General features: G+C 44.0%; 1 protein-coding gene across 3 annotated transcripts in view; it reads left to right on the top strand.

The window, feature by feature from the left end:
* pcid2 (PCI domain containing 2) overlaps positions 1 to 18,526 on the top strand; it is a 71,853-nt gene that overhangs the window by 38,761 nt on the left and 14,566 nt on the right. For all 3 annotated transcript variants that reach the window (XM_063051248.1, XM_063051246.1, XM_063051247.1), the window contains 5 exons: positions 53 to 156; positions 744 to 819; positions 2,456 to 2,597; positions 2,824 to 2,924; positions 4,744 to 4,817. In XM_063051248.1, coding sequence (XP_062907318.1) covers positions 53 to 156; positions 744 to 819; positions 2,456 to 2,597; positions 2,824 to 2,924; positions 4,744 to 4,817 — 497 coding nt within the window. The remainder of the gene's footprint in view (positions 1 to 52; positions 157 to 743; positions 820 to 2,455; positions 2,598 to 2,823; positions 2,925 to 4,743; positions 4,818 to 18,526) is intronic.

Here is an 18,526-nt window from a genome sequence, read left to right as displayed (position 1 = left end):
AAAATCATTACAATGATATGTTTTTAATTTACCCACCTACATGTATGTCCAGGCTGACCAACAGTTAGGCAAGAAAGGAAAGGGCAAGATGGGAGATACGCTGGAGAAAGCTGCGGAACTACTGATGAGCTGTTTCCGGGTCTGCGCCAGTGACAAGTAGGTTTTAATAACCTGTTTTGTTTAGTTATGTTAGAGATAGATTGTGCTACTTCAGGACAACATTTAAAAGCTAACACTTAACTATGAACTGTAATTTTAAATCACAACTAGAGCTATTCTGACATCTGTTTCACAGGCACTGCCCTTTTATCTGAGCAGTATCCTTTGTAGTTTGTGGAACTGCTTCAGGACTATATCAATGGTTATATCTTCATATCACGCACTCCCAGGTTTTCTGTCCTCGAGCATCACAGTGTGAACCATGAAGTTTCAAGCACCAGTGTAGGATGTGTTTGTTCAGTGCAACATGAAGACTTCTAAAAATGAATATCAAAGTAGAATGAGGTGATTACTGTCAAATATCAGGTATCAGTGTGGAGGATAGGTGTATGTTGTGGTGTAAAGTCTGCAGAAAGGATAGTTGCTTGTTTAAGGTGTGCTGAGATAAGTACAAACTGTATGTGCTGTGGAATGTTAGATTATGCAGCAAAGAATAACACAAAGCTGGAGGAGTTTATTGTCTGACTTCCCTGATTGCTTTTTATGTGACTGAAATGATTTTACCAAGTTATTTTTGAAAACAGCCGTGCTGGAATCGATGACTCTAAGAAATGGGGAATGCTATTTCTCGTCAATCAGCTGTTCAAGATATACTTTAAGGTGAGAAAGCATGTTTGTTTTTCTAGCTCAGTAACAACACTTTCTCAGTGGACTGAATTTTAGGAAAGTGTTGAAGAAGGTCAGGTGGGACATGAGAATGGGTAAAGTCTGTCTGGAACTGCCAAGATCTTGCTCCACAACAGGATCTTCTCTATCAGATCTGCCCAGCACTTGGAAATCCAGGGGAACAGCAAGCAGAAGCATGCTGCAGTTGTGCCTCCCTTGCAAGAGGGATCATGAAGAAGGTCAGAGATGAAAGCAGGCTAGAGTGAAGCTCAGTGAGCAGAATCTTCCTTGAGGGGTCAGGGGAGATTCTCATCCTGCAGCAGGCTCCTCTGCTTAGATGCTTGAAGTAGAAATCCTGGATCTGCCAGCTTAAGAAAAGTGGAAGGAGTAGAGGGTGGGGAACTTGCTCTCCTTTGAACTTTAACCTTTTCTCATTCACTTGGAGGAGTTGACACCGAGACTGAAACTCTGTGGGAAATGAGGTGTCATTGAATATACAGACAAACTTTGCACAGTGCTCTCTGCTTTGTTCATTCAGTTAGGCATTCTGCACGCTGGCAAGTGGACATGTCACTGTTGAGTCAGTCATCTGTTCAGTCAGTTGTCACTGGATAAGTGGCACAGCAAGTTGAAACTATGTTGCAGTGTTTAGCCTCAGATGCTGGACTTCCTAGTGTTACGTACCCCGTAACTGGGTTGCCAAACCAGCAGAAATGGATCACTCAGTTGGAGTCTGGAGTACTAGAACTAAGAAAGTTTTATTAAAGAAACAAGCAACACAGTAATCGAAAGGATAATAAATGCAACAGTTCAACGATGATAAACACACATGTGCACAGAATTAAGATAACAGCATCAATCAAGCTCTATCGTTGTCTAGGGGTAAATGACCAAATTTCAAAATGACTCAAAGTTCAGTCCAGTTCAGTTCGCAGTAATCGTGGCCATGGCGATGGACAAGGTGGGGGAAGAGACAGAGAGAACAGGAACAACTGATCATTCAGACACGGCTTCACTCACAGACCGGCGGGATGGCTCACAAGCAACTTTTGGGCGGGTCCTTGGTGATGTCACCTGAGGTCACCGACTGTGACCCCTCCTCCAGATGCGGTCGATCCTCTGCAGTGAACCCGGCACCCAGGCAAGGGCGGACACACACCGGGTTCCCGCTGATCGTACCTTTCCACCCTGGTCGTTCTCTGGTACTTCTCACCCACTCGTGAGAGGCGCACCGCTTCCAGGGTCTCGTTACCTCGGGTGGCGTGTGTGTCTGTCTTAGCGAACCTGTCCCTTTTTATCCCCCTGCTGGGGTATCGCCTGTCCATCACTTCAAACAGTTCAGGGTTCAAAGGGGGAGCCGCTCCAAACAGCTCTCTCTCTCTCCCACGTCCCTTCATTACACATCTCCAGACGCTGCTCCATTGTTCCTTATCTCTCCTTCCCCTGAGGGCAGGTGGCAGACCAACTGCTGATGCCACTGATGCTAGCCCAGGCCAGCAAACATCTTAATTTTATGTGTATTCTCGTAACACTAGCAATCAGCCTTTTTCACAAAGGGTAAAACTGGAAGTACATTGCTTGAGATTCATATTTGGTGGAATTCAATATTCCAGCCATTTTTATTTTGTAGATCAATAAGCTCCATTTGTGCAAGCCTTTAATCCGAGCAATTGATAGCTCCAATCTGAAGGATGAGTACAGTATGGCACAGAGGGTGACATACAAGTACTATGTTGGAAGGAAAGCTATGTTCGACAGTGATTTTAAGCAAGGTGAGGAAACCACTCATTTCTGGCATTTTAGATACTTTGGATTACTTAGCTCAAAGATAACATTTTATTAAATAGGTCTATATGTAACCTTCCATTCACTGTGTAAAATACATAAAATGGGAATACATAGAATTTACAGTGAGTTTAACCCGAGACTGTTATGTATTTCTAATTCTATAGAGTGATAATGCTTTTTAAATGAAAGCATTTTCTGTCGTCTTCACAGCTGAAGAATATCTCTCATTTGCTTTTCGGCATTGTCACAAGACCACCCAGAAAAATAAGCGGATGATCTTGATTTACTTGCTACCTGTAAAGATGCTTCTTGTAAGTAAGCCTTGTGAAGTACTACAATAAAGCTGGTAGTTAAGCTAATACATCTTGAAGGCAATAACAGTTGTGAAATCATTGTTAGTGAATTCTGTGATCATTGGCATATCGAGTTTGTGATATCTCGAAGATGAGCACACTAGACGTACTTAAGAGTACTGAGATGCCATTGTTTGGATTCAAGGCTTCTCAGTAAATATAAAAATACCCATGATACTACTCAGAAAAGAATAATGGAGTTATCCCAATGTTGGTAACCAAGATGGACTAATTGAAGTAATATCCTTAAATTTGGGACTAGGGAGGCGACATATCATTTGAAATCATCTCAGCAACCATAAACATAGTTAGCTACTTCCCTCATAATAGAATCCTTGAAAACTGCTGCAACCCCCCCCCCCACCTCCTTCTGCTCATCCAAAAAGGATATCTTCCCCAATGTGCTCAGAATTAAATGCAGATTAGAGAGTAGGATGTCCTTAGAATTCCGAGCTCAGAGTTCAATTCCGGCACCATTTGTTTGTTCTCCCTGTGAACGTGTGGGTTTCTTCCGGGTGCTCCAGTTTCCTCCCACAGTCCAAAGACATATGATTAGTAGGTTTATTGGTCATTGTAAATTGTCCTGTGATTAGGCTAGGGTTAAATTGTTATGGGCATACATGCACAGGATATAATTGCCAAGAAAATTAGTTTTTTGCAGCCGCAGTTCAGCCTGAGAAGGTGAAAGCAAACATAAGTTAACATGATATTAAATTGACATAAGCTATATACGAGCTATAAGCTATATCGTACAACTTCCACGTGTAAGATAAGCCACACAAAATAAACGGAGTGACACTAGTATATGTACCAAACTGAATGTATGTAATGAATGTGCTTAAAATACTATTACTCATTACAACAGGCTACCAGGGGTTGTGGTGGAAGCAGAAATGATAGTGGTGTTGAAGAGGCTGTTAGATATATGAAAATACATAGAATGGAAGGTTATAGATGATACAGGCAGAAGGGATTACTTTCAATTGGCATCATGTTAGGCACAACATTGCAGGCCAAAGGGCAGATTCCTGTGCTATACTGTTCTGGTTAGATTACTTATTTACATACTCTTAAAGCAAATTCTTAATTCCTTGGCATATTGAAACTTATTTGGCTTATGTTTCTTTTTTTTATTTGGCTTATGTTTCTTTTTTTTAAGCCCATAGTTTCCCCAACTGAGTTTGGCCCGGCTAGAACTTTACTCCTTGGAGCACAGGAGAATGAGGGCAAATCTTATAGAAAATCATGAGAGGCATAGAAAAGGTAGTTGGTAACAGGCCTAACAAGCCACGCTGCCAACAACCTACCTATTTAACACACAGGACAATTTACAATGATCAATTAACCTACTAACAAGTACATCTTTGGACTGTGGGAGGAAACCCATGTGGTCACAGGGAGAAGCTACAAAGTCCTTATAGACAGCACTTAAATTGAACTCTGAACTCCGACTCCCCAAGCTGCAATGGTATCATGCTAACCTCTATGTACCATGGCATCCTATTTTGTTGGATTTGAAGCCCTCTGGGTCTTTCTGCTACTGCACATTTCAGTTTGAAAAATAGTCCTTTCCTTGCAGGAACCTTGTGCATTGTTACTTGCACATCTAACATGAGTCCCTGCAACAGCAATGCTGTAACTGCAACCCTACAATCTTCAGCCCCGTGCCTTCCCTGTATTCTCCAGCCCGATAATCTACAGGCCCGTGCCTTCCCTATATTCTTAGCACCTTTGCTCCTGATTCCTTTTCCCTCAATATGATACCTTTGTTTTGCAGGGACACATGCCAACAGTACTGCTACTGCGAAAATATGATCTCCTGCAGTTTTCAGATGTCACCAAGGCGGTTGGGTATGAATTTTGAGGAGATTCAATCTTTCACATTGTAAATTAATTCTTGCAAATTGTGAAAGAAGTTATAAGTTAGCAGTCTTTGATATTAATGGTAACTGTTAGTATGCTCGGAGGATGGTTCCTTAATTGGTTTAGCGAACTGTCAGCAACAATAGTTTGGTTTTATTTATTGTCATGTGTACTGAAAAAAGTTTGCATGCCATCCAGACAGATCCTGCCATATAGAAGTATACTGAACTAGTAAAAAGAAAAAAGAAATCCAGAATGCTAAATATAGTGTTTCAGTGATAGAGAAAGTGCACTGTGCCTAGACAAATGAAGTGTAGGAAAAGTGACAGAGTAGATTAACCTGAAGTTCAGGTTTTTTTGCAAGTTGAATAACTCAACTGTTTCTTCCAAGTTAGAAACACAGGCACAGGAGCTGGCCGTTCAGCTACTCGAGTCTGTGCCATTGTTCAGATAAATTATATTTTAAATCCATTTAAGTACAGTGCTTTCCAATTAATTGGGATTCATCGGGACCAGTGCATTCTGGCCCAATTAAATTGCTGCCCCAATTAGCTGAAGTTTTATAAAAAGAAGTTTAAAGGTACAAAAAAGACAAGCTACCATTTAACTGAGTGACAAATTCTGTATGTGAATAAAATACAATAAACAAGAACACTACCAATGCTACTACAGTACTATAGAACTGTATTAGTTCATAATAGTTATCGACAGAGGACTTATCCATTGTGCACTGCAGTGTTCTTTTGATTGACAGCAAGTCAAAAAAAGTCAGCCTAGACACCTAGTGCTGGTAGTGGACTGCCTTCATACAATGCTTTTGATTACTGCATCCTCCAAATCTTAATTTTTTTGATGTAACATTCAAGCTGATTGTTGATACCTTCAAATTTGTCATAGTACCTAACTTGTTGAAATAGTGAGATCGTTTCATTTTCAATCCCGGCTGTTTCTGGCATCTCCAAGCCTGAATGCTTGAAGTCATAGTGAGAAAAACAGTCCTAAATTGTCTTATTGCTTATTTCTTCCTAATATTCAGTCACAAAAATCACTGTTTTTTAAACACCACTGAATCAGAATCAGGTTTATTATTACCGGCATGTGACGTGAAATTTGTTAACTTAGCCGTAGCAGTTCAACGCAATACATAATCTAGCAGAGAGAAAAAAAATAAAATAAAATATTATAATATTATATAAGCTATTTATAAACTGTTCACTCTAAGCATGGTGTGTCTAACGGACATGCAAGTTCACACAATTGACACTAATTAGAAACTAGCAACTGTCTCCTGTCCCAATTAAGTGGCATAGTTTCCCAAATAAATGAGGGGAATTGGCTAATTTGTCGATTAGCTTTTGGTCCTTGAGTTGTCCAAATAAGCAACTGTCTCGATTAACTGTTGGCCCAATTAACCAGAATCCACTGTAGCCAGGTAAGGTAGTGCACTCGTGGCTGACAAGGGAAATTAGGGGTAGTATCAATTCCAAAGAAGAAACATACAAATTAGCCAGAAAAAGCGGCACACCTGAGGACTGGGAGAAATTCAGAGTCCAGCAGAGGAGGACAAAGGGCTTAATTCGGGAAGGGAAAAAAGATTATGAGGGAAAGCTGGCAGGGAACGTAAAAACTGACTGTAAAAGCTTTTATAGATATGTGAAAAGAAAAAGACAAGGTTAAGACAAATGTAGGTCCCTAACAATCAGAAACAGGTGAATTGATCAGGGGGGAACAAGGACATGGCAGACCAACTGAATAACTACTTTGGTTCTGTTTTCACTAAGGAGGACATAAATAATCTTTCGGAAATAGTAGGGGACCGAGGGTCTAGTGAGATGGAGGAACTGAGGGAAATACATGTTAGTAGGGAAGTGGTGTTAGGTAAATTGAAGGGATTAAAGGCAGATAAATCCCCAGGGCCAGATGGTCTGCAGCCCAGAGTGCTTAAGGAAGTAGCCCAAGAAATAGTGGATGCATTAGTGATAATTTTTCAAAACTCTTTAGATTCTGGATTAGTTCCTGAGGATTGGAGGGTGGCTGGTGTAACCCTGCTTTTTAAAAAAAGAGCAAGAGAGAAACCGGGAAATTATAGACCGGTTAGCCTGACATCGGTGGTGGGGAAAATGCTAGAGTCAGTTATCAAAGATGTGATAACAGCACATTTGGAAAGCTGTGAAATCATCGGACAAAGTCAGCATGGATTTGTGAAAGAAAACTCATGTCTGACGAATCTCATAGAATTTTTTGAGGATGTAACTAGTAGAGTGGATGGGGAGAACCAGTGGATGTGGTATATTTGGATTTTCAAAAGGCTTTTGACAAGATCCCACACAGGAGATTAGTGTGCAAACTTAAAGCACACGGTATTGGGGGTATGGTATTGATGTGGATAGAGAATTGGTTGGCAGACAGGAAGCAAAGAGTGGGAATAAACGGGACCTTTTCAGAATGGCAGGCAGTTATCAGTGGGGTACCACAAGGCTCAGTGCTGGGACCCCAGTTGTTTACAGTATACAACGTTTGTATATTAATGACTTAGACGAGGGAATTAAATGCAGTATCTCCAAGGTTGCGGATGACACAAAGCTGGGCAGCAGTGTTAGTTGTGAAGAGGATGCTAAGAGGATGCAGGGTGACTTGGATAGGTTAGGTGAGTGGGCAAATTCATGGCAGATGCAATTTAATGTGGATAAGTGTGAGGTTATCCACTTTGGTGGCAAGAACAGGAAAACAGATTATTATCTGAATGGTGGCCGATTAGGAAAAGGGGAGGTGCAACGAGACCTGGGTGTCATTGTACACCAGTCATTGAAAGTGGGCATGCAGGTACAGCAGGCGGTGAAAAAGGCGAATGGTATGCTGGCATTCATAGCAAGAGGATTCGAGAACAGGTGCAGGGAGGTACTACTGCAGTTGTACAAGGCCTTGGTGAGACCACACCTGGAGTATTGTGTGCAGTTTTGGTCCCCTAATCTGAGGAAAGACATTCTTGCCATAGAGGGAGTACAAAGAAGGTTCACCAGATTGATTCCTGGGATGGCAGGACTTTCATATGATGAAAGACTGGAACGACTAGGCTTATACTCTCTGGAATTTAGAAGATTGAGGGGGGATCTGATTGAAACATATAAATTTCTAAAGGGATTGGACAGGCTAGATATAGGAAGATTGTTCCCGATGTTGGGGAAGTCCAGAACGAGGGGCCACAGTTTGAGGATAGAGGGGAAGCCTTTTAGGACCGAGATTAGGAAAAACTTCTTCACACAGAGAGTGGTGAATCTGTGGAATTCTCTGCCACAGGAAACAGTTGAGGCCAGTTCATTGGCTATATTTAAGACGGAGTTAGATATGGCCCTTGTGGCTGAAGGGATCAGGGGGTATGGAGAGAAGGCTGGTACAGGGTTCTGAGTTGGATGATCAGCCATGATCGACTGAATGGCGGTGCAGGCTCGAAGGGCCAAATGGCCTACTACACCTATTTTCTATGTTTCTGTGTTTCTATTGCAGCCTTCCTTTGTTGTAGGACTTCCCACCTGCCCCAGTCCTCCAGCTGTGTTGTGTTTGATTCAGCCCACGTTCATCATCCACTGCGCTTTTCCAACTGCTTTTTCTTCTGGTCTGGCACCTGCATCTCTCCTGCATACCAAATGTAGAACAAAGGCAAGGAATAGGTCGCATGGTGGAACTTGAGATCCTGCCCCTGGGCAACCTGATGGTTTTTTTGATCAACGCACTTTAGACAGTTTAGATGCCTTTGCTAAGACCATAACACATAGGAGCAGAATTAGGTCATCCAGCCCATCAAGTCTGTTCTGCCATTCCATCATGGCTCATTTATTATCCATCTCAACCCCGTTCTCCTGCCTTCTCCTTGTAATATTTGATGGCCTCACTCATCAAAGAACCGATCAACATCCGTTTTAAATATACCCCATGACTTGGACTCTACAGCTGTCTGTGGTAATAAGTTCCACAGATAGGGTGAGGATGGGGGCAGTTGGAATAGCATAAGACATAGGAGCAAAATTAGGCCATTCGGCCCATTGAGTCTGCTCTGTTATTTGATCATGGCTAATCCATTTCCCTCTCAGCCCCATTCTCCTGCCTTCTCCCCATAACCGTTCATGCCTGACTAATCAAGAACAAATCAACCTCCAGCTTAAACATGGAGATGAGTCCATGGTCAGATCAGCTAAGATCTTATTGAACGGTCGGGCCAGATGGCCTACTCCTGCTCCTATTTCTTATGTTCTTAAATACACCCAATGACCTGGCCACCACAGTTGCCTATGGCTGGGGTCCCCAACCTTTTTTGCACCGCTGACCGGTTTAATATTTACAATATTCTTGAGGACCGGCAGACAGGGTTGGGGGTGTGGGGGGTGAATCACGACCAGAATATAGGTGATAAGTCAACTATAAGTCACTTGTGAGTGGCTAATATACTCAATTTCGTTTCTAGAAGAGTTTATCTAATGAATTTAATATTAAACACACAGCGCGTATTTTCCTCGCATGAATATAGTGGTAAGTTAATTATAAGTCGCTTATAAGTCAATAGCATCATAACATTTTAAGTAACGTTTGGATATTAAACTCACAGCGCATATTTTCCTCGTATGAACATATAAAATCATTGCAACACACCAATATCGCTGAATCAGTGGAAGCCCTGGGCTTGTTTCCCTGCAACAAGACGGTCCCATCAAGGGGTGATGGGAGACAGCGATACTCAAAGGGGGTTCCTTATGTCCAGTATATTCCACAATTTAGTTTTCGTTACATTCATTACAGAAAACCCCGCTTTTCAGAGATATGGTGTCATTTGCAAGCTCAAGGAGTTGATCTTCTTCCCGCGCTGACATGGATGATTCACCGGGGACATTCATAAATGGGTCACAGACCCATTCCCTTGCACATCTTGGGTCATTTGCAGTGGGGAAGTAACGCTCGAATTCTGTTGACAGCGAAGATAGGTGATCACGCACCAGCTGTGAGAAGGGCAGTGCAGCCTCAGTCTCTCCCAAAATCCCAGCTAGTGTTGGGAACATGTCAAATATGCCCCTGTCCACTCGCCGTCCCCACAGTTCCAGTTTGGCTTTGAAAGCAGACACTTTATCTGCCAACTTAAAGACAGTTGTCATTCTCCCCTGAAGTGACAAATTGAGTTCATTGAGCAGGTTGAAGGTGTCACACAGACAAGCAAGTTTTGTTATCCACTCCTCGTCACTGAGGTGTGCTGCCAGTGGTGACTTTTTTCCTGAAAGAAATCTCTGTAGCTGCTCTCTTAACTCAAAAACCCTGGCCAGGGCTCTCCCCCTTGATAGCCACCTGACTTCAGTGTGTAAGAGGAAGCGTTTGCGCTCTGCATCCAGTTCCTCGCAAAGCTGCTCAAGCAGATGTGAGTTAAGGGCTTTTGCTTTGATGTGGTTGATAGCTTCAACAACGTCACTCAATACGCTGTTAAGATCAGGTGACATTTTTCGGCTAGCCAGCTTTTCCCTGTGTGTGACACAGTGTGTAGACTGGCATTCAGGAGCAAACTTTTTGACTCAGGTAGTGAAACCAGACAGCGGTCCAGTCATAGCTGCAGCCCCGTCTGTGCATATTCCAACACAGAATGACTAGTCCAGTTTGCCTGACATGCAGTCATTCAAAGACTTGAATAGTCCTGCCCCAGTTGTGTTAGTTGGCAGCGGCAGTGAACACAACATATCCTCGTGCACATCGTCTTGAAACATACATCGCACATAAACCAGCAGTATTGCCTTGTTGTCGACATTCATAGACTCGTCGACCTGGATAGCATACCATGGTGACTCATTAAGCCGTTCCAACAGCTGTGCTTCCATGTCCTCCGCTACGTCATTGATTCTCCTTGAAACTGTGGTAGCTGAAAGAGAAACCTGTGCCCTCTTGTTAGCTGCAGCTTCTCTCAACAGTTCACGGCACATGTCCTTGGCAGCAGGCAGAATCAATTCTTCACCAACAGTGAAAGGCTCCTTAGCCTTTGCAATACAGCTAGCCACTAAGTACGATGCTCTCAGAGCAGCAGCATTTGTGGAGGTGGTGGCTCTCAGTACTTCCTTCTGTCCCGCTTGCTCACGTTTTTTCCACTCAAAAAACTCAACGGGTTTGTCTTTAAGTGCAGGGTGCTTGGACTCAAGGTGCCGAAGCAGTTTTGAGGGCTTCATTGCCTCATTAGACAGCTTGTCTCCACATATCACACACAAGGGGCTTGGAGCGTGCGAGTCAGCGGTCGCAATAAAGCCATATTTTATGTACGACTCGTATTTTCTGTTGAAGGAAGCTTTCTTTTTTTTTAGCAGTCTCGGCTCAGCTGTCTCTGCATTATCATCATTGTTAGGCCTTTTATGTCCCCTACCACCTCTTCCAAAGAAACTCGAGCAACGTTTGTTTTTTACTCATTGAGTAGTTGTAGGTTAATGACTGACTGATGACCTCGTGTGAGTAATGATCTCGCGTGCGTTCAAGTTCAACAGTGGGCGTGACAGGGAATGAGGAAAGGTGCAGCTGACTCATATCGTTTCTTATCGCCAAATCATGTCGTTTCCTCGCGGCCCGGTAGCACATGCTTTGCGGCCCGGTGGTTGGGGACCACTGGCCTATGGCAACAAATTCCACAGATTTACTGCCCTCTGCATAAAGAAATTCCTTCTCATCTCTGTTCTGAAAGGATGTCCCCCTTTCCTGAGGCTGTGTCCTCTTGTCCTAGAGATCCCACTGTAGGAAGCATCCTCTCCAGGTCCACATTATGTTGGGCCATCCGTTTGGGAAGTGGAGTTTCAGAGAAACTCAGAAGGATTTTTAACAAACACCAAACAGAGCAATATCGTATATGCTATCCAATGCAGTGAGAACTGCTCAGATCTGTATATCGTCGAGACAAAACAACCACTTCACAAACAGATGGCCCAAGATTGGAGGGCTAACACCTCAGGTTAAGGGTCAACTGTCTATCTGTACGTAAAGGACAAGGGACACTCCTTTGATGATAACAATGTGCACATTTTGGACAGGGACGACAGCTGGTTTGAAAGAGGGGTTAAAGAAGGCATCTTTATCAAACTGGAAAACCCATCCCTGAACAGAGGGGGTGGGGTACAACACCTCCTATCAACTATTTGCAGCACAGTCCTAACATCTCTACCCTGGCGTCTCCACAACAGTTCATACCTCCATTCATGCAAAGATAAGACCCTCTCATAACCTGTATGACTCTTAATGACCCTCATATGATTCCTCTACCTTTAAACAACTCACAGAGTTCATAAGCTAGAAAATTACCCACCATACATTAGAACTTAAGAACCTCTTGGATAACTGGCAAAACATCTTTTAGACAACACAGCAAGTCTAATTGCCTTGATTTACTACTGCTTGATAGACAATGACCTGGATGACTGAGAGCCTTCATAGACTGAATGCTAACATTGCATTTGCCTTCCTTACTACCGATTCATCTTGCAAGTTAACCTTTAGGAAACCTTGCACAAGGACTCGCAAATCCCGTTGTACTTCTGATTTTGCACCCTATTTTGAAAATTACCTACACCTTTATTCCTTCTACCAAAGTGCATGATCATACAGTTCCCTACATTGTATTCTAACTGCCACTTCTTTGCCCATTCTCAGAATCTGACTAAGATTTCTTGCAGAAGGATTTCGGCCGGAAATGTTGTCTATGCTTTTTTCCATAGATGCTGCCTGACCTGCTGAGTTCCTCCAGCATTTTGTGTATGCAACGGGTCGATAATTTCCTTTCTGCTGTCTCCCTCCTTTCTTAAAGAGTGGAGTGACATGTGCAATTTTCCAGTCCTCCAGAACCATGCCAATGATTCTTGAAAGATCATTACTAATGCCTCCACAATCTCTGCTGCTACCTCTTTCAGAACCTTGGGATGCAGTTCATCTGGCCCCAGTGACTTATGTACCTTTAGAACTTTCAGCTTTTTGAGCACCTTCTCTGTTGTAATAGTAACATAGAACATAGAATAGTACAGCACAGTACAGGCCCTTCAACCCACATTGTTGTGCCAACTCTCAAACCCTGTCTCCCATATAACCACCCACCTTAAATTCCTCCATATACCTGTCTAGTGGTCTCTTAGTGTATTTCGCTAGTGTATCTGCCTCCATCACTGACTCAGGCAGTGTATTCCACGCACCAACCACTCTCTGAGTAACAAAGTCTTCCTCTAATATCCCCCTTGAACTTCCCACCCCTTACCTTAAAGCCATGTCTCCTTGTATTGAGCAGTGGTGCCCTGGGGAAGAGGCGCTAGCTATCCACTCTATCTATTCCTCTTAATATCTTGTATATGTCTATCATGTCTCCTCTCATCCTCCTTCTCTCCAAAGAGTAAAGCCCTAGCTCAGCGGCCCCAACCTTTGGGCCGCGGACCAGTACCGGGCCGCGAGGAAACGATATGATTTGGCGATATGAGTCAGCTGCACCTTTCCCCATTCCCTGTCACACGCACTGTTGAGCTTGAACGCACGCGAGGTCATTACCCGCGCGTCATCCATGTCAACGCAGGAAGCAGATCAACTCCTCGAGATGTTTGACATAACATCTCTGCTGGCATTCTGGATCAAAGTCAAGGCTGAATATCCTGAGATAGCCACGAAAGCACTGAAAATGTTGCTTCCATTTCCTACATGTCTCTGCAATTAATGCAACAAAAACTAAATTGCGGAATATACTGGACATAAGGAACCCCCTTCGAGTATCACTGTCTCTCATCAACCCTCGATAGGACCGTCTTGTTGCAGGGAAACAAGCCGAGGGCTCCCACTGATTCAGCGATATTGGTGTGTTGCAATTATTTTATATGTTCATACGGGGAAAACAGATGCTGTGTGTTTAATATCCAAACGTTACTTAAAATGTTATGATGCTATTGACTTATAAGTGACCTATATAACCATATAACAATTACAGTACGGAAAAAGGTGATCTCGGCCCTCCTAGTCTGTGCCGAACGCTACTCTCACCTAGTCCCACCAATCTGCACTCAGCCATAACCCTCCATTCCTTTGCTGTCCATATACCTAACCAATTTTTCTTTAAATGGTAATATCGAACCTGCCTCTACCACTTCTACTGGAAGTTCGTTCAACGCTTACTTCAAGCTCCCCTGTCCACCCCTGATAATTGACTTATCACTATATTCATGTGAGGAAAATATGCGCTGTGTGTTTAATATTAAATTCGTTAGATAAACCCTTGTAGAAATGAAATTGAGTGTATTAGCCACTTATCACCTATAATTCTGGTCATGATTAACACTCCCCCCGCCCCCCCCAAACAGAATCGCCAAAAACAATTTGTAGAAAAAGCTCGGCACGTACACGCATGTGCACTGGTGCCCACGCAAGGCTTCGTGGTAAACACAACGTATTTGACTGCTATTCTTGTCCGTTGGCAACCGTACCCCCCCCCCCTCCCCCCGGGGTTAGCTGGTCTGCAAGAATATTGTCAATAATAAGCCGGTCTGCAGTGCAAAAAAGGTTGGGGAACCCTGCCTTAGCTCCCTGAATCTCTGATCATAATCTATACTCTCTAAACCAGGCAGCATCCTGGTAAATCTCCTCTGTACCCTTTCCAATGCTTCCACATCATTCCTATAGTGAGGTGACCAGAACTGGACACAGTACTCCAAGTGTGGCCTAACCAGTGTTTTATAGAGCTGCATCATTATCTTGAGACTCTTAAACTCTGTTCCTCAACTTATGAAAGCTAACACCCCATAAGCTTTCTTAACTACCTTATCTACCTGTGAGGCAACTTTCAGGGATCTGTGGACATGTACCCCCAGATCCCTCTGCTACCCCACACTACCAAGTATCCTGCCATTTACTTTGTACTCTGCCTTGGCGTTTGTCCTTCTAAAGTGTACCACCTCACACTTCTCCGGGTTGAACTCCATCTGTTACTTGTCAGTCCACTTCTGCAACCTATCAATGTCTCTCTGCAATCTTCGACAATCCTCTACACTATCTACAACACCACCAATCTTTGTGTCATCTGCAAACTTGCCAACCCACTCTTCTACCCCGACATCCAGGTCGTTAATGAGAATCACGAAAAGTAGAGGTCCCAGAACCAACCCTTGTGGGATACCACTAGTCACAACCCTCCAATCCGAATGTACTCCCTCCACCACAACCCTCTGCCTTCTGCAGGCAAACCAATTCTGAATCTACCTGGCCAAACTTCCCTGGATCCCATGTCTTCTGACTTTCTGAATATTCCTACTGTGTGGAACCTTGTCAAGTGCCTTACTAAAATCCATATAGATCACATCCACTGCACTACCCTCATCTATATGCCTGGTCACCTCCTTAAAGAACTCTGTCAGGCTTGTTAGACACGATCTGCCCTTCATAAAGCCATGCTGACTGTTCCTGATCAGACTATGATTTTCTAAATGCCCATAGATCCTATCTCTGAGAATCTTTTCCAACAACTTTCCCACCACAGACGTAAGGCTCACTGGTCTATAATTACCCGGACTATCCCTACTACCTTTTTTGAACAAGGGGACAACATTTGCCTCCCTCCAATCCTCCGGTACCATTCCTGTAGACAACGAGGACATTAGGATCCTAGCCAGAGGCTCAGCAATCTCTTCCCTCGTCTCGTGGAGCAGCCTTGGGAATATTCCGTCAGGCCCCGGGGACTTATCCGTCCTAGTGTATTTTAATAACTCCCAACACCTCCTCTCCCTTAATATCAACATACTCCAGAACATCAACCTCACTCATATTGTCCTCACCATCATCAAGTTCCCTCTTATTGGTGAATACCGAAGTGAAGTATTCATTGAAGACCTTGCTCACTTCCACAGCCTCCAGGCACATCTTCCCACCTTTATCTCTAATTGGTCCTACCTTCACTCCTGTCATCCTTTAGTTCTTCACATAATTGAAGAATGCCTTGGGGTTTTGCTTTCTCCTACTCGCCAAGGCCTTCTCATGCTCCCTTTTTGCTCTCCTCAGCCCCTTCTTAAGCTCCTTTCTTGCTACCCTATATTCCTCAATAGACCCATCTGATCCTTGCTTCCTAAACCTCATGTATGCTGCCTTCTTCCACCTGACTAGATTTTCCACCTCACTTGTCACCCATGGTTCCTTCACCCTACCATTCTTTATCTTCCTCACCAGGACAAATTTATCCCTAACATCCTGCAAAAGATCTCTAAACATCAACCACATGTCCATAGTACATTTCCGTGCAAAAACATCATCCCAATTCACACCAGCGAGCTCTAGCCTTATAGCCTCATAATTTGCCCTTCCCCAATTAAAAATTTTCCTGTCCTATCTGATTCTATCCTTTTCGCATGACAATGTTAAAGGCCAGGGAGTGGTGGTCACTGTCCCCCAGATGCTCACCCACTGAGAGATCTGTGACTTGACCCGGTTCATTACCTAGTACTAGATCTAGTATGGCATTCCCCCTAGTCAGCCTGTCAACATACTGCGACAGGAATCCGTCCTGGACACACTTGACAAACTCTGCCCCGTCCAAACCCTTGGAACTAATCAGGTGCCAATCAATATTGGGGAAGTTAAAGTCACCCATGATAACAACCCTGTTATTTTTGCACCTTTCCAAAATCTGCCTCCCAATCTGCTCCTCGGTATCTCTGCTGCTACCAGGGGGCCTATAGAATACTCCCGATAGAGTAACTGCTCCCTGACTTCTTTTCCCTCAGGCCCTTCAAGACTTGGCACAGTGCTAGTGTCTTTTACCGTGAAGACTGATGCAGAATGCTCACTTAATTCATCTGCCATCTCCTATATCCACTCTCTATTTCAAAGATCACTAGAGTCTGGCATGGTTACGGACGATTGGAAATGTTGCTCCATTATTCAAGAAGGGAGCCATGTCCTATAGATCGAAGCCCTTCAGGCCAACCTTCCGCTTGTTCTTACTGGCAAGCGTTCATTCACTTAAAAATAAGCTGGACAATCTAAGACTGAACCAGCGAAAGAAAAACATTTGCGCATTCATTCTCAGAGAAACTTGGCTTCAGGACTCTACTAGACGCAGTCATCCTGCTGGAGGGTTTCAGCACCTTTTGGGGAGGCAGGAATCCAGCAATCTCAGGCAAGACCCGTGGTGGCGGTATCTATTTACGTAAATAAGAACGGGTGTATGGAAGCTGTAGCAGTGGCATCCCACTGTTCACTGATGATTGAGTTCATATTTTTAAAGTGCAGACCATTTTATAAAGCAAGGGTGTTCACTACAGTTGTGTTGGTAGCTGTATATATATATTCTCCCTTCTGCTGATGCTGGTGACCCACTGCTTGAACTCTACAACACCATCAGTGACTTTCAAACAAACACCCTGGTGGTATCTTCATTCTCGCAAGTTATTTTAACCATGTGAACCCTAATACAGTCCTGCCCAAATTCCACCACCGTGTTGGTTTTGCTACCAGGTGACTGTAAACCAGACTCTTGACCCCACCTTGGTCTCACAGATCACTCATCTGTAATGTTAATTCCAGCATACAGACCAGTTCTAATGGTGGTGAAAACCTGGCCTGAGGAGCAATCTCTCCACTGCAGGACGGCTTTGATAATACGAACTGGAGAGTGTTCAGGCTGCTCCCTATGGCAGCCATGGTAACATCAAGGAGTATCTGGATTCTGTGACCAGCTACATGGAGAAGTGTACTGAGGATGAGAAACACATCCGGGTGAGGGCAAATCAGAATCCATGGCTTACTGCAGAGTTCCGTGTCAGTCTGAGGGATTGGGATGCTGCCTTTAGATTAGGGAATGTGACAGCTCTCAAGCAAACAAGAACCGTGCTTTCCCGCTCCATCAGGAAGGCGAAACAGGTGCATTCTCAGAGAATATACATCCCCTTTTGCAAAATCAGAAACATATTCGGGGGATTATAGACTACAAGTCTACCCTGCGTGTCAGTGAACACGATAGTTCACTCCTTGAAAGGCTGAATGCCTCCTACTCTCAGTTTGATGTCCAGAACAAAGTGCTGGGGAGGGAGGCGCTCCTCCCTCCAGGGGGACAGGCGCTCTATCTGGCTTAAGCTGAGGTGAGGAAAACCCTGGCACGAGTCAACCCATGCAAAGCTGCAGGGCCCAATAATATACCAGGTCAGGTTCTTAAGTACTGCGCAGCCCAGCAAACAGTGGTGTTGATGGATGTATTCAACATCTCTGGAACAATTCATTGTCCCCTTGGTTTTCAAGGTGGCAACCATCGTTCCAGTAACAAAGAAGGCAATGGAATCCTACATAAATGGCTATCTTCCAGTGACATTATGAAATGCTTTGAGCAGCTAGTCCTGGAGCACATTAAGGCCTTTCTCTGGCTTATCGCTCAAATTGATCCTCAGACGATGCAATAGCCTCTGCCCTCCACTCTGTCCTGTCCCACCTGGAAAATGGCAGTGTCGCAGGATTCAGCTCACACCACGTCATCAAGAATGTTGGTGACACACAGTGGGTGGCCTCATCAACGGCGATGATGAGATGGAGTGCAGAGAGGAAGTGGAGCGACTGGTGGATTGGTGTGAGAAGAACAGCCTAAGCCTGAACATGGAGAAGACAAGGGAAATCATTGTGGACTTCAGGAAGGCGCAGATGAATCATCCCCCTCTGCGAATACGTGGTTCCTCCGCAGACAATTAAGT

This window comes from Mobula hypostoma, chromosome 6, assembly GCF_963921235.1.
Source record: "Mobula hypostoma chromosome 6, sMobHyp1.1, whole genome shotgun sequence".
NCBI classification, from domain to species: Eukaryota; Metazoa; Chordata; class Chondrichthyes; order Myliobatiformes; family Myliobatidae; genus Mobula; species Mobula hypostoma.
This window is presented reverse-complemented; position numbering and strand designations above follow the sequence as displayed.